General features: G+C 37.9%; 1 protein-coding gene across 3 annotated transcripts in view; it reads left to right on the top strand.

Annotated features, from left to right (window-relative positions):
- SCRN1 (secernin 1) overlaps positions 1-14029 on the top strand; it is a 39536-nt gene that overhangs the window by 22962 nt on the left and 2545 nt on the right. For all 3 annotated transcript variants that reach the window (XR_003527019.1, XM_027639255.1, XM_027639256.1), the window contains exons 4-7: positions 4702-4904; positions 7828-8022; positions 9640-9805; positions 11722-11902. Coding sequence is in view for 2 of the 3 variants with exons in the window: in XM_027639255.1 (XP_027495056.1) it covers positions 4702-4904; positions 7828-8022; positions 9640-9805; positions 11722-11902 (745 nt within the window). In the remaining variant the exon portion in view is untranslated. The remainder of the gene's footprint in view (positions 1-4701; positions 4905-7827; positions 8023-9639; positions 9806-11721; positions 11903-14029) is intronic.

Genomic DNA, 14029 nt, shown 5'->3' with positions numbered 1-14029 from the left:
CTGGGAATCATGAGTTAGAAGAAATTGTTGTTAGGTGTATAGCTGCCTGAAACTTTGACTGTAGATGTTCTGTAATGATGTCTCTGCAGAAATACATGTGGTTCCAGCTACCATAAATCAACAGGAATATGAGACAGTTGTAGAGAATGCAGTGGAAATGGAAAATATTATCAGAGATTTATAGAATCTGACCAATGAGAAAATAATGAGGGAATTTGTTATGTTTCACTTTGGTATTTTCTCTGAGGTCTGTTACTGAAGGAATCTGTGGAGAATCTGTACCTGGGCAGATTAGTGAATTTGATTGCATCAAGGGAGACTGAATAGACTTGAGGGCTCTTTTAAGAAAATATAGGACAAGCTTTTGTCAAGGAAAGGGATATATTAGGTGGCTTTCCAAGCTCCACCTTTATTTTTTTCTCTTCTACTACCATGCTTTTGAAACTTTTGACAAACCGTTGGTTTAAATGTAGAGTTCTGCTTATTTTTGTCAGTTATTTCAGTCTCAAATTACGGTTTAACATTCAAATATATGTTATCCAGCAGCTCTAGATTTACCCACACTAGCAAATCAGGAGATATGAAAATAAGGAGGCACTGGTAATAAACAATAAGTAATCATCACCTGTAGATATTACACTCCTGTAGATATTACCCTCCCTCTCTTTCTTCTTACCTGCAGAAGAAATTCTCTGTAGCTGAAATGCAGAGAGAGTGTGCTTCAGGCAAGGAGAACTAGAGATGTGTTGCAGGCTACCGTCTGGTGCTTGTTTCAGCTAAAGTGATTCTTTTTCTTACCATGAAGGCTTGGCCAGTTGCATTAAGCTTATCTATTTCATGTCACCTCATCAAATAGAGCGCCATCAAGTACAAAATCAGTCTCAAGTAGGCTGCAGTGAAGCAGCTGGCACCAGTTCTGCTTCTTTTTACCCACCTGCAGAACAGACTAATTCTATTGCACTGGGTTTCTTGGAATAAAAATATACAGGCATTTGAAGCCTAATTAAGACATGCACATATCTGCTGGACAGTTTTTTTCTCACACCTATGTATATGTTGGACTTGTGCATCTCTGTCAGATCTTAGCTGAAGCATGAAGACTGACATTCTGTGTCTGCATAGCACTGGCTGCTTGCGAAAGAAACTGAAAACGTCATACTCTGAAAGATGTTCTTTAGAGCACACATAAGAGTTGTCAACACAGGAATGTCATTCAGGTAGTAGAATCAAAGTTTGCTTGAATGCTCAGGCTCCCCTAAGAATTTGCTTCTACATTCTCTTGGAGGGATTATTCTTTTTCATAGGAGAGACTTCCTTTCTCTTTGAACTCATCTGAAGTCGCCACTTTTCAGTTGGATTTAAAATCCAGCCAACATGGGCAAAGGCTGTAGGTGGTTGTTGTGAGAGAACATGATGTTAAACAGGCCAGAGGTAGTACAGGGTAGTACAATTCTGAAGTCAGCACATTTCGTTGTTGAAATAGGAAATTGAAAATTAATCCTGTAACCTTATAGACAAAGGATTTTTTCAATAAGGATCACAATGGACATCAGTAAAGATGTGCTTCACAAGGGTTTTAGCTTGTTTACCAACTGGCTGCTGGCTTAGTGACTGAAAACTCTGTGTTACCTAGTATACTGCTGTATCTGAAGATTAAGACTGATTTTTACAGAGTTGTAGCTTGATAGAGTATCACAGAGTGTCAGAACACTTGAATGATTCTTAAGAAATTAATAAAGTTTGTATGATTGTCTTCAGGGTTAGAAATTGGTCCTATTCCATGCAGGCTGATCCCCATTCCGGTTAATCTAAATGGAGAACATAAACCTAGTCACAACTGACGGGAAAAAATGAGAGAAGACATGTTTCAGCACAAATTCCTAAGGAACTTTTATTTTCTAGGGATTTAATCAAAAGCTGGTCTTTGAAAGCTGTACCACTATTTCTGCATTGGTTATCTTATGAGGGTATTCTTCAGATATTCTTCCTAGTGTGGCTGCAGTTTTGGGTTTTTTTAAGGCACAGTTGCCTCTATAAAGCATCTGTCTACTTAGGGAAGTACATTCATATGAAGAATTTGTGTTTTGCTTATGCTTATACAGTTAGAATAGGACAGGATTATCATACAAAAGGTATAGATGAAGAAACCTGTAAAATACATCCTTAGTTTTGCATTTTTGTCTTAATTTTAATCCCTATGTGTTTGTATTATTTATTTGTTCTTTTCATCACAGGTGCAATAACTTTTTCAGAGCCACACAGAGATGCCAATCTTGGCAGGGAGTCAAGAATGCTCTTTAAAATGGTATTAATTTGTTTACCAATTTCTTTCCTTAGAGACATCAAAACTGAATTTAGTAGAATGTCATCAAGTATGTTAGCTACTTAATTTGGAAAGCCTGCATATATAATTAATAGGTGAAGCTGAAAAGCTTAAGATAATGTTGTTTTGACAATGCGATAGCATATTGTAGGTACTGAGGCAGTGGCTTTTACTAAGTCACTGAAATTTTATTCATGACTAATTCAAGCTCTCATCTGGGGGTGAAATTACTTCAAACTTTGCTTTCAGCTCACCTTAAAAGGCACTCTGAAATGTGTTAGTGGGAGGGTTATGCTGCAGTTGCCCAGGACACTGATGCTGAGATAACTGGCAAGACTTAACAGTTTTGTGAAGATGAGTTGTGTGGTTGTTGTGTAGGATGTGGGTTTTTTGTTTTCTTGGTTTTTTTGCTATCCTTTGTGACTGACAGATAGGAGCAGCCAAACAAAAGCAGAGCCTAGACCTTTGTTAAATAGAAATAAATGTAGCATTGGAGCCACTTATAAAAAAAAATATCTAAGAGAAACTTCTTTATCCTGAATCTCTGCTGTGGTTTTGACAGAGAAAGCTAGACTATAACCATCTCAAATGGAAAATTTCAAGGAGACATTATTAAAAGTTAAAGTGTGATGTTATGTCTCTTGGCAGGTTTTGATCTGATTATAACCTATTGGTTTTGGTCATTAACTGGAAAGGAGAGAGCAGATTATCACTGAATCTAGTGACTATATGATCACCAAGGTAGTTTTCAGTCCATTCATGTAACTGTGGCTGTGACAGCTCCTGGAATTGTTCTTAGGAAATAAGACATGCTTTTGGACTGGCTCTTAAATTATATCTGTGGTATGTGTGAAGATTGACATATCAGTATTGGTCTGAAAAAGCAATTGCACCAGTGATAAAGGAATAACATAAATGCATGGGGACTAAAAATGGAGTCAACAACACAAACCAAGTTTCAGCTAGCAAGAGAAACAAGGTGACAGAAGTTGTCACTGTAAGTTAGGCCTTAAAATTCTAATTGACTCTTGGTTCTTCTTTGTCACTAAGTGATAAATACATGCTGTTGAGAGAGATGAAAACACTGCTTTTAGTAATTCAACCTAAAACAAGGCTAATGGTAGCCACTATTTAACAAAGCAGACCTAGTGCAGAGATCAGGTTGAAAAGTGCTGAGATCAACAAATCTGTATTCAAGTTATTGGGACCTCATTTGTGTACTATAGTTTTTAGGAAAGAAAGAGTAGTGTTTTCCTCTCGTCATTTCCAGGGAAATGGAAAGAGCTAGCACAGTACTTACATTTAAAAAGGTGAATTTTTTGGAATTATCCATCAGTCAAAATTACTTTGTCCATAGAGTTATTACCAAAAGACAAACTCAGAGGAAAATATTAAGGTAACATAACCAACAGAGAAATTTCGGGCTGATCTAGATAACTCTCCCAAAGGATGGAGCCATGGATATGCTGTTCTTTGAAATACTGCATTTCCTCATTACCAGTAATTGCATTTTGGAAGTACTGGAATTGTTTGCAGGTCTGATTTGGACATTTTTCTGGTTACTGCTTTTATTGTTGACTCAGGGCTGTAAATTATCTCAAGGGATTATATAATCCCATTTATTCAAGGCAGGATACAGTCATTCCCTATGGCTTTGTAAAACCTATTATCATGCCTCAATTTCCTTTTCCTTAAAATGCCCTTGCTTTGCTCACACTTCCTTTTAAAATTGTTCTTTTAGACATATGGTTAGTTTTACTTCAGACAAAAGGCGTATCTGGTATTTAAATGGTGTTTTGAGGAAGCCTCTGCAGGAACACTGGAGTATGACTGTGCACAAATACTTCTGTCTACAGTATGCAGTATGCATAAAAGGATTACATCTAGTTTCCATGGCCAATTTAATGCTGGAGTATTGGGAAAGAAAGGTTGTAAAGGGGTTGTAATACTCCTTCCCTTTTTTGGTCTCTGGTAATAGTAATTTACAATTTCCTACTTTTCTACAGAAAAGTGAACTTGATATAGTTGTTACTTTGAAAAGACATGTGGAAATTGTCCTTCAAATTTTTCTGCCTGAGGTGGGGATAAATAGAGCATTGCATGTTTACAGTGCAGATAAGACCACTGGTTAGTAAACACTAAAAGCCAGCTATGATAGACTTGGGAATAAAGAACCACTGTAGAAAATATAGACTAGAAATAAATAACTCAATATTTTATCCTTTAATTCTAGTAGCTCGTTAAAGCAAGAATTCTTACACCAGGCATACTTGACGCTTTGGTATTTTAAAACAGGATCAGTGCTGATGTTTAGAAGTAATAACAAGACCTTGCTGTTACATTTCTCTCAGAATATCTGTTTTACCCTTTTCTTATAGACTTGGCCTAGAAAGAGGTGCAACAGCTAAAGAAGCATTGGATGTAATAGTTGCTCTGTTGGAAGAGCATGGACAAGGTGGAAATTATTATGAAGATGGGAGTTCATGCCATACTTTCCAAAGTGCATTTTTGATTGTGGACAGAAATGAAGCCTGGATACTGGAGACTTCTGGGAAGTACTGGGCAGCAGAAAAAATCACAGGTCAGTTTATCACTCCCAGCAAGCCTCTCTTACTATAAATAGGTGTAAAGAGTTGTCTTGGAAGGATTCGTCTAAAATTCACTGAGTTTAAATCAGTGAATAATTCACTGAGTTTAAATCAGTGAATAATGAATGCAAGTGTTTGATTAAATTGCCAATTTGAAACTTCTTTATTTGTACTACTCTTGATTTTTTAGTATGTTGATTTGCATTAGCTGATGTAACTTAGCATTTTCTGTGAAGCTGGAGATTGTTTTCTTTATACATAAACTATGTAATAATCATCATGCTTAAATTTTTATATTTGATAGGTATATTTTCCCCGATTTATTTACTGTTTGAAACCTCTTAAGTATCTTTTTGAGGAGTTTATGCCCAAATTATTACTTACAAATCTAAAATATTATGAGGGAAGGATAAACATCGATTGTTTTCAGAAAAGGGCTTGTGCAAATTGAATGCACTGATACAGGTTGCTTTACTGCAATAGATGTAGTGCCCTCATATCCCCATTTCTTAACTGATAATGCAAAACAATACTTTGCTGCTCTTTAATCTTGTTAATGGTTTCTTTTGTTGTATGTGTGAAGCCAGAACTGCCAAACTAACTTCTATGTTTCACTGGCTTAGTGGTTGAACTTATTTGAAACTTTTCCACCAAATATGGGCTGCCTTAAGGTAATGTGATTGTCTAAGGCCTATATTTAATTTATTCTCAGTTGCTGGTTTTAATTTTGATGGGTTTTTTATTTTCATAAGAGTAGAGCTTTTTAAAATTTACTCACTTTTAAATGAGTTAAGAATTCAGATAATTTAAGAGGACTCTTGTCATCCATGATTTGAGCTGTGACAGATCCATTCAATTCTCTCTTCATTTCCCCTTCACTGGAAGGTAGAAGGTAGCAGATATGGAGAGGAGCAAAGAAGTAACACCAGACTGTACAGTGTTGTGTGATGGCCTGTTGTCAGTTCATGTCATCAAATATGAATCAGCTTACCTTAGCAGAGAGTGTTTTCCCAAGCAAAGCTCGCATTTTAAGGATATTTACAAGACGGAGGAAGTCTTCTGGCCTGAACAGATACCAAACATAGAGGAGGGAAGACTGATAATGCTGTCTTGATAAAATCTCAGTTCTGGAAAACAGCTGGCTCCTGAGGTTCCTGTGATTATGCAGGACAGCCTGCTGCCTTCTCTTGACCTACCTGACGAATTTTTAAAGAACAGTGGGTTTTACTTAGCAGTTTTAGCTGCATCAGCAATACATAACCTTTACGTCCTTCTTCCCAGCTTATAAACTGTTGCCTTCATCTGCTGCTTGCAGCTTTTTGAAATGATACTGCAGCCTCTGTTCTGATTTTTACGAGCACATTTCTCTTCAGGAGGTCCCTGTGAGCCACAGATAAGTAGTTTCCATCTCCTGCAGCCTGCCGAGGTTGCCAGGAGGAAAAGCTGCTGGCTATGTAAGAACTCTATATTTTGTACTTTGTTCAGGCAGTTCTTTTTTGCAACCATAAATGTGCCTCTTAAGCTTTCCAGTGAATGCACAAATGCTATTAAAATGGGGAAAATGTGTCATTCCCCAGTGTGAAGGCATTTTTTTCCCTGATTGTCCTCAGAGCTGTTCTGTTTCTACTGGTACTGCTGTAGTACTGTAAAGCTTATAGTAAGTATTTATCAAGCAACTCTTTGACATTAATTTAAGAATAAACACTTAAAAATCCTTTCTATTACTGTTCTTTAGTCTGAGTGAAAAAATTTATTTGATTGATAAATTTTCTTTTTTTTGAGGGGATCATATTGTGAAATAGTGAAATACTATTTTACATGAGTTATTAAATATTTTAAAGAGCTCTTAAATAGTGGCTTGTCTAGCTGGATACAAACACAAATATTCTTATCAGTCAAGCCAAGAAAATTCCCTGAAAAGTGTGCTGTTTGAAAGTGTGCATCAGAACAAGCTGCCAGTGACCCTAGTATAAGTCAGAACTGAATGACAGGGATTTTTCTGCAGACTGATGCACATAACTTCCTGAAGTTATTACTCATTATTTAAATCGCATGCGTGAGGCATTACAAAAGCAAGCTTACTTTTATGGAAGGCAGTATTAGAAACTTTCACAACTACTGGTTTTGTTTCTGTTTAAGAAAAGGTTTGTGCCAAATTCTAGAATCTGTTTTTACTTTAGTTTACAGATTTACTTTATCAGCTCTTTCTCTGGCTTCCATTGCATTTTCTTTATTCTCTCTGAGGAGTATCTGCAGCAACCACTGTTACTCAAGCTGTGGATGTATGGCTATTAGCATTGCAGTGTTTTTGAGAAAAGGAAGCTAAAAAACCCTTTAATATTCTTTGAAGGCTACTTCTAACTTCCTTTTAACTTCATTCCATTTTAAAATTCAATATAAAAAAAATTTAATTTACAATAAAACTGTTTTTCTACTGGGAAGCTTGAAGCAAGTTGGTAAGCATTTCCAAATTCTCAGTTTTGAAGGGCAAGGCAGGTTCAGTAAATGCAGCTCTGCTGAAATATATTTTGAAATCAAGTCAGACCTTAAGCCTTGTCGTGGCTGTGGAATACACCCTTGGAAAAAAGGTTAGGCAGGTGCCTCTGGCATTTAGATATCATTATTACTTCATGGTCAGAACATGTGAGGTATGGATTGTGAAACTGGCATTCTAACTAAATCCTACTATTAGTAACAAGGCAGTGTCAGTGTCTCAATAGGGCACAGAAAATTAAGCTCTGCAACCTGCAGTGACTGGTAATTCTGTGTATGTGTAGTTGTGTAGTTATGCAGTCATGCCAATGTACATCCTAACCAGTGGTTTAATTTGTTTCATAATTGAAAAGATATTTTCCCTCCAGCTTCTCACAGAAAAGCTGCATTAATTCTCCTTTTTCATATGTGGCCTTTCTACAGAGGGGGTGAAATGCATTTGCAATCAGCTTTCATTAACTACAAAAATTGATGCTGAGCATCCTGAACTGAGGAATTATGTGAAAAGTCAAGGCTGGTGGAATGAAGACTCAGACTTCAATTTTTCTGAAGTGTTCTCTCTTGCTGATGACCATATAGCTTGTTGTTCTGGCAGGGAGAGCCTAGAAAAGCAAGGTGGTAAGTGTTCAACCATCTTTCTGTGTGGGCAGTGGGATTTTTAGTCACTATTGCCTCCTTTTCAGAAATTCTGTCCAAAACTGCATGTGACTGAGAATACCTCTACATGTAAACCATGTAGAAGAGAAATTCAGAACTGAAGGTTGTCCCTAAACTTGCCACGATTTAGGATGAAGTCCCCCTCAAGGTTTCCAAACAGCATTGCAATTATAAACTATCTTTCTTTGCTGTTGTTCTGGTGTGCATGGCGTGCTGCTGCATTTGTGCTTTGCTCTAATTATAGCGGCCTACCTAATACGAAAATTACGGTATTAAAAAAATGGTTTTACGTATGAAAGACTGAGCTCAGTGGAACCTACATTTTGGGAGGTTAGCTTAGCCTTTTGGGAAAGGATTAAGATCATAGTTTAAGGAAGAGCAATGCTAGTCAGCTGCAAACTGAAGTCCCTTTTTCATTCTTGAGCTGAACAAAGTTACTAGGACTGACAGTGTGCCAATTCCCGGCAATCAAAGGAAGGGTTTATTTCCAGACCCAGATTTATTACTGACCTCAGTTCACTGCAGCTGGCCAGAATACCTCTGAAATAACCAGCCTGCCGCAGTGCATGGCTGACATATATCTGTTCTTTCATGTGTGAAAAATAGCACAAATTATCATTTTCTAAATAGCCCTTTACTACAGATGTGAATTTACTAGATTGTTGGCATCTTTGCATGTTGGCAAACATCAAGAAGAGTGCAGAGGTGAGATATTTATTGTAATGCAGAATTCCTGCTAAGGCTGTAGAATTACAGGTAGCATGTTTTGCATCTAAGGCAGAGACAGTAACTCTGAAGGACTATAGGTAAAAGATATTACTAAACCTGAATTATAGCATTAAAACCCCTTAGGGCTCCTACAGGCAGATGGCTATGGCTGCAGATCTTGCAGGCTGCTGATTCATTCCATGTCTTCTAGTGCGTTGAGGCACCTGCGCATCTGAGTCAGTGCAGGGTTTGAGGAGTTACTGGGGAGGAAGCCCTACCTGCCAAGGGGGTAATGCAAGAAAGCGTGGCGTTGCCATGGGGGGAAAACTATGATAAGACATGGGCAGGAAAGAGAATGAGAACAGGGGGTTCTTGTAGACAGTGGTTTGGAGAAAAATCTCAGTTGTCTAGGTCTGCTGCTTTAACATTCTGTGAATGCAGGATGGTATTTCAAAATTTTGACTGAGAAACAGTGTAAATAGATGAGAAGTGGGAGATCAGGGTGCTCCCATTCTGCCTGGGCTTGGGTAGAGGAAAATGGGTGTTTTATGTAAGTAGTCTGTTCGTAGTTACTGCTAAAGCAGTATTTTGAACCTGATGGCCTGCTTCCTGAAAAAATACCTTTTTAATGACATTTCTCTCTACCTAGCAATTGTAATGCCTAATGTTCTCTTCTTACTGTTCTCTTTTACTAGCTAGGCAAGTTCATTCTGCATGTACACTGTGTAAGTAGAAACTGTTAACTGGGATTTTTGACAAGCCCATGTCAAGCGTCAGTGGCCATAGTAGGCCAAAGCCCTTTCAGGCTGAAATCCTTACCTGGGGTCCAAGCCATTGAACACTCAGGAATTTTTTCCCCCCCTCATATAGGTGACGTTTCTGCACAAGCTATGATTGATGTCCTGCGTGACAAGGACAGTGGTGTCTGTGTGGACTCTGAATCTTTCCTTACTACAGCTAGCATAGTGTCTGTTCTGCCTCAGGACCCTAGTTTTCCCTGTATTCATTACTTCACTGGCACGCCAGACCCTTCAAGGTAAGCCACAGCATTTGGGTCCCTGGGGTGCAGAGCAGATGATGGGTTGAAAGATAATAAACAAATGCTGCTACCTAAATGGGAACATGTTTCAAGAGCATGTTCTAACCAGAAATGCAGTCAGTAGTTATTGGTGTGCAATCTGACAGTCCTGCGTTACTGAACTGCATCTTGCTGCAATTCTAAATGGATACCACTGGCTTGAATGACTGGATCTAGAACTTTACCTGAATTCAGAACTTCTAGGGTAAATGCAGTTTAGGGAGGACCCAGGAATTACATACTATTTCAGTGTAGTTGCTTTCCAGTAGGAAGGTTGTTAAAATGATGAGATTGTGGACCATTTTAGTCACTTCTCTTGAGAGGTGGGTGCAAGACTGAAACAAAGTGTCTTAACCAGGAAAGAGGGATTGTGTATTCTAGGTAGCCTCTTATGACATCAAAATGTTAACACAGCAAAACATCTGTAAGTTCCTGGTATCCCAAGCATGTTTTTTATTGGAGGGACAATTTCCATTTGTTTTACATAGTGTCCTCTCTAGCTGAAAGCAGCAGAGAAGACAAGGGAACTCATGGGTCAGATCATCAAAGAAATAATTATTTATCTTGTGCTTTAAACAGTATTCACCTGGGATTCACAGAAATTAAACTAAACCAGGAGATCTGCCACTTGCATTGAGGTGAAGAGGTTATGGAGAGAAGAAAATGGTGCCCTTGAACAGCTTACAGACATTCCTGTAAGAGGAGCAGTAGTAAGCATTAGGTTCTGTTGAGGTCTATGGAAGTCATCCATGCCAAAGGGACTTTTCACTCACTTTGCATTATGCAACTCAAACATTGAGGATTAAGCGTGAAGTTTGAGCTTTCTTACCGAAACTTTTCTTTGACTTGATGTAAATCCTTTGTGATAAAAAGGAACAAGGCTTCAAATTGTTTTGGTGGGATTTCTGTCTCTTTGAATGTGGAGATCCTAGCTTAAAAGTCTTGTACAGACTCCTTTCTTGCTCTTTTTTACACTCTAAATGAATTAAAATAGCATTATTTTAAATGCAGCTAGTGAGTCACATAAACTCTTAGTCAGCAAGGCTTTGTGACAGTGATGGAAGGGTAAGCAGCAGTGAACCTGCTGACTGTATGCAGGCAGTGGTTATTAATCTTGTGTTGCAGAAGTCTTGCACTTCTGGCAGGTTCTTCACTGCAGAATGCAGGGTATTTTTTGTTCTATATCTAAAGGGAAGGAAGGCAGTTTCCCCAGGCACTTGCCAACATCTACTCTTAGCTTCTCAGGAATTAAGACCCTGTATGGGTGGGGCTTTGTTGTCTGTCCCTCTCTATACATGGAGTTTAGGTCCAAACTCAGTGTTGAAGTTGTTTGAGAAGTGTCATAATATTGGTCTCCATGTCTCTCCCCACCTCTTGAAATAAAATTCCAAAGTGCTGCCAGTTATATGCCAAATCCTCTAGCAAGATATGTAATCTTCCCTGTTCCACACAAGTGTGTATTTGTGATTGTAATAAAAATTAAATCTGGAATGAGAAGGAGAGATGGCAATATGAACAGATAAGAAAAACTGATGTGAGGCTGAATGTTGAGTTTTTTTTAAAAAAAGTTGGAGAGGAAAAGCAGTGCTACTCTTCTTCAGAAGTGGCAGAACTGGCATGGAGGACTCTAGGGAAGCCCATAGGTAAAAAAGAGTGGTAAGGTTTTACAATAATTGGCAAACCCAGTTCTTTTAAAGCACATAGATATATTTTGCTTGTCACCAGTACCAACTCTCTAACCTCATCCATGCCTAGTGTAGATGAATTATCTATGCTGTTCTGTATGTGTTGTTTTAAAACAGCCTGGTAAGTATTTCAATAACATATGTGAAATCTCTCTTATTACTGCAAGCAGTAATTCTCATTTCTTTCAGGTCCATATTTAAACCCTTTATTTTTGTTGATGATGTAAAATTAGTACCAAAAGTACAGTCTCCTTCTTTTGGCGATGATGATCCTGCTAAAAAGATACCTCGATTCCAGGAGAAACCTGATCGTAGGCATGAATTGTACAAGGCACATGAATGGGCCCGATCTCTCCTGGAGAATGATCAGGTAAGAGCTGTGGGACCTGGACTTAAAGAATTGAAGTAAATGTAGATTCTTAACTCCATAATTTAAATCTAAGTCACTCACTAAAAAACATTCTCTGAATATTCTTAGAATCCTTGCAAGTTTAACTTGAATAATGACACCCTCTGAAGGACAAACCATTCTGCATAGTTTTTTTTTGTTATCCAGTGAGTGGTGTTCTGCTCCATTATTCTTACAAAATGAAAAGTCAAACTGACAAGCTGATTAGCTTGTTCAATCCCCACTATGCATATAGTCTTTTTAGTGATTAGGACACTGCATGCTAGTGCAACATGGTATCAAAATTAGGATGGTGGTAGAAGTGCTGTAATATAAATTATATGATGGATTAAGAACTACATAGTTTGGAAAGATGTTTTTCTTGAAGGAATAATTTGTACATGACAGTTTTGTAAGTCTTGCAGTTTCGCACATTTTGCAATTTAACGCATTTTTGTTAATTTTTAAGAATTAACTGAAAATGCCATGTGAGAAGAAACAACACATTCCAATGTCATGCAATAAGTACCTGAGGGCTGAAAACATTCCATTGTAAAGCCTAAAGTGTTGAAGATCTCTTACAGAAATAGATTTTGGAATAAATAAAGGCAGGAAGGGGATTGTTCTGTATAGCTTTTCCAGTTGGTTGAGATACCACTTTTGATGTCATTGGGCAGGTAGTTCAATAACTTCTTTGACATTTGGAATTACAACTACAGCAGTAAACTGGATAAGTGGTTATGAGAAAGTGAAGGAGAGGGAGATATCACCAGGACATGCCAGTCATGCTTTTGTTGGTGTCTCAGGCAATTTGTGGAAGACCCTCACATAGTTGTGTTATACTTCCACAGAGGACCTACTTTCTGCAGTTTTCCTCTGTGTGTGTTTGCATGGCTCAGTCTTGCTAAGATAATAACAGCATTCATACTTATCCATGATTGATTAAGGAAACTATGATTACCTTTGCTAGTACAAACTTTATTTAAATACAGTTTTGGCAAGATGCCATTTTTAATCCCTTGGAATGGTGTAATTTAAAATCTGTGGCCTCTGTGGTAACACTGACTCAATGTGCAGCTGACTCTCATAAGAATGCAGGGTACTTTTTTGTTCTATATCTAAAGGGAAGGAAGGCAGTTTCCCCAGGCACTTGCCAACATCTGCTCTTAGCTTCTCAGGAATTAAGATCCTGTATGGGTGGGGCTTTGTTGTCTGGGGCAAGATGCTGATTTAGAGAAGACCTAGAAAAGGCATCTTAGCATCTTGTGAACTTATTAAAGTCCCCATAGCATGACACCAGTAGTTGTGGTAGAAAAGGAAATGTAGTTTTAGTCAGGCTTCATGCTATAAAAGCTGCCCACCTGAGAGTCTAAACCTTAGCTGAGGTGCTCTACTCTTTCTGGACAAAATGCTGGTATAAATCTTGGAAAGCTCAGAACTATCACTCATTTAGAATGACTTTTTTTTTCTGGAATTCAATTTTGAAAGCTGCAAGCAAAACAAACAGCACCTCTCCATACAAAAAAAAAAAAGAAAAAGGTAGAGTTTAAATAATATCTGGATAAAATAAAATTATACCTTTCCCAGGAGCGAATTTTCTTGAAACATGAATTTTCTAGAAACATGGAGAGCAGTACATCAGAATGGTACACAAAGCCTTCCCCAGGATGTGGAATCTTGATGCTGTTACATGACACATCATTTCAGATCTATTCATCATCGTGCAGGTGTTGATTTCAGGGATACACATATAAATACCACCATCTGTACAATTCTTAAGGCTTCTAGACTTCTCATATGGTTCTGTTTGTGGGCTTACAGGCTTAAGAATTTGCTTTACCTCTTTGTCATATGTACAACAAGCATTGTACCATTTTCCTCTATCCATCTGTCACCATCTTCCTCCTTTGCTTTCAACTTAGCAACTCCTTCTTTGTTATTTTTCTTAATGCACAAAGTGTCCAGCACTGTTCCTTTTAGTCTTTGGGCATCCAAAAAACCAATAATAGAAATAGTTTGTACTTAAAAAGGCTTTCTAATATTTAAAAATATTTGAAACTATCTCTATAACAGAAGAGAGCAATAAAATGCTTTAATGAGCCTGTTTGC

This window comes from Corapipo altera, unplaced genomic scaffold, assembly GCF_003945725.1.
Source record: "Corapipo altera isolate COAL_440 unplaced genomic scaffold, ASM394572v1 44, whole genome shotgun sequence".
Lineage (NCBI taxonomy): Eukaryota > Metazoa > Chordata > Aves > Passeriformes > Pipridae > Corapipo > Corapipo altera.
This window is presented reverse-complemented; position numbering and strand designations above follow the sequence as displayed.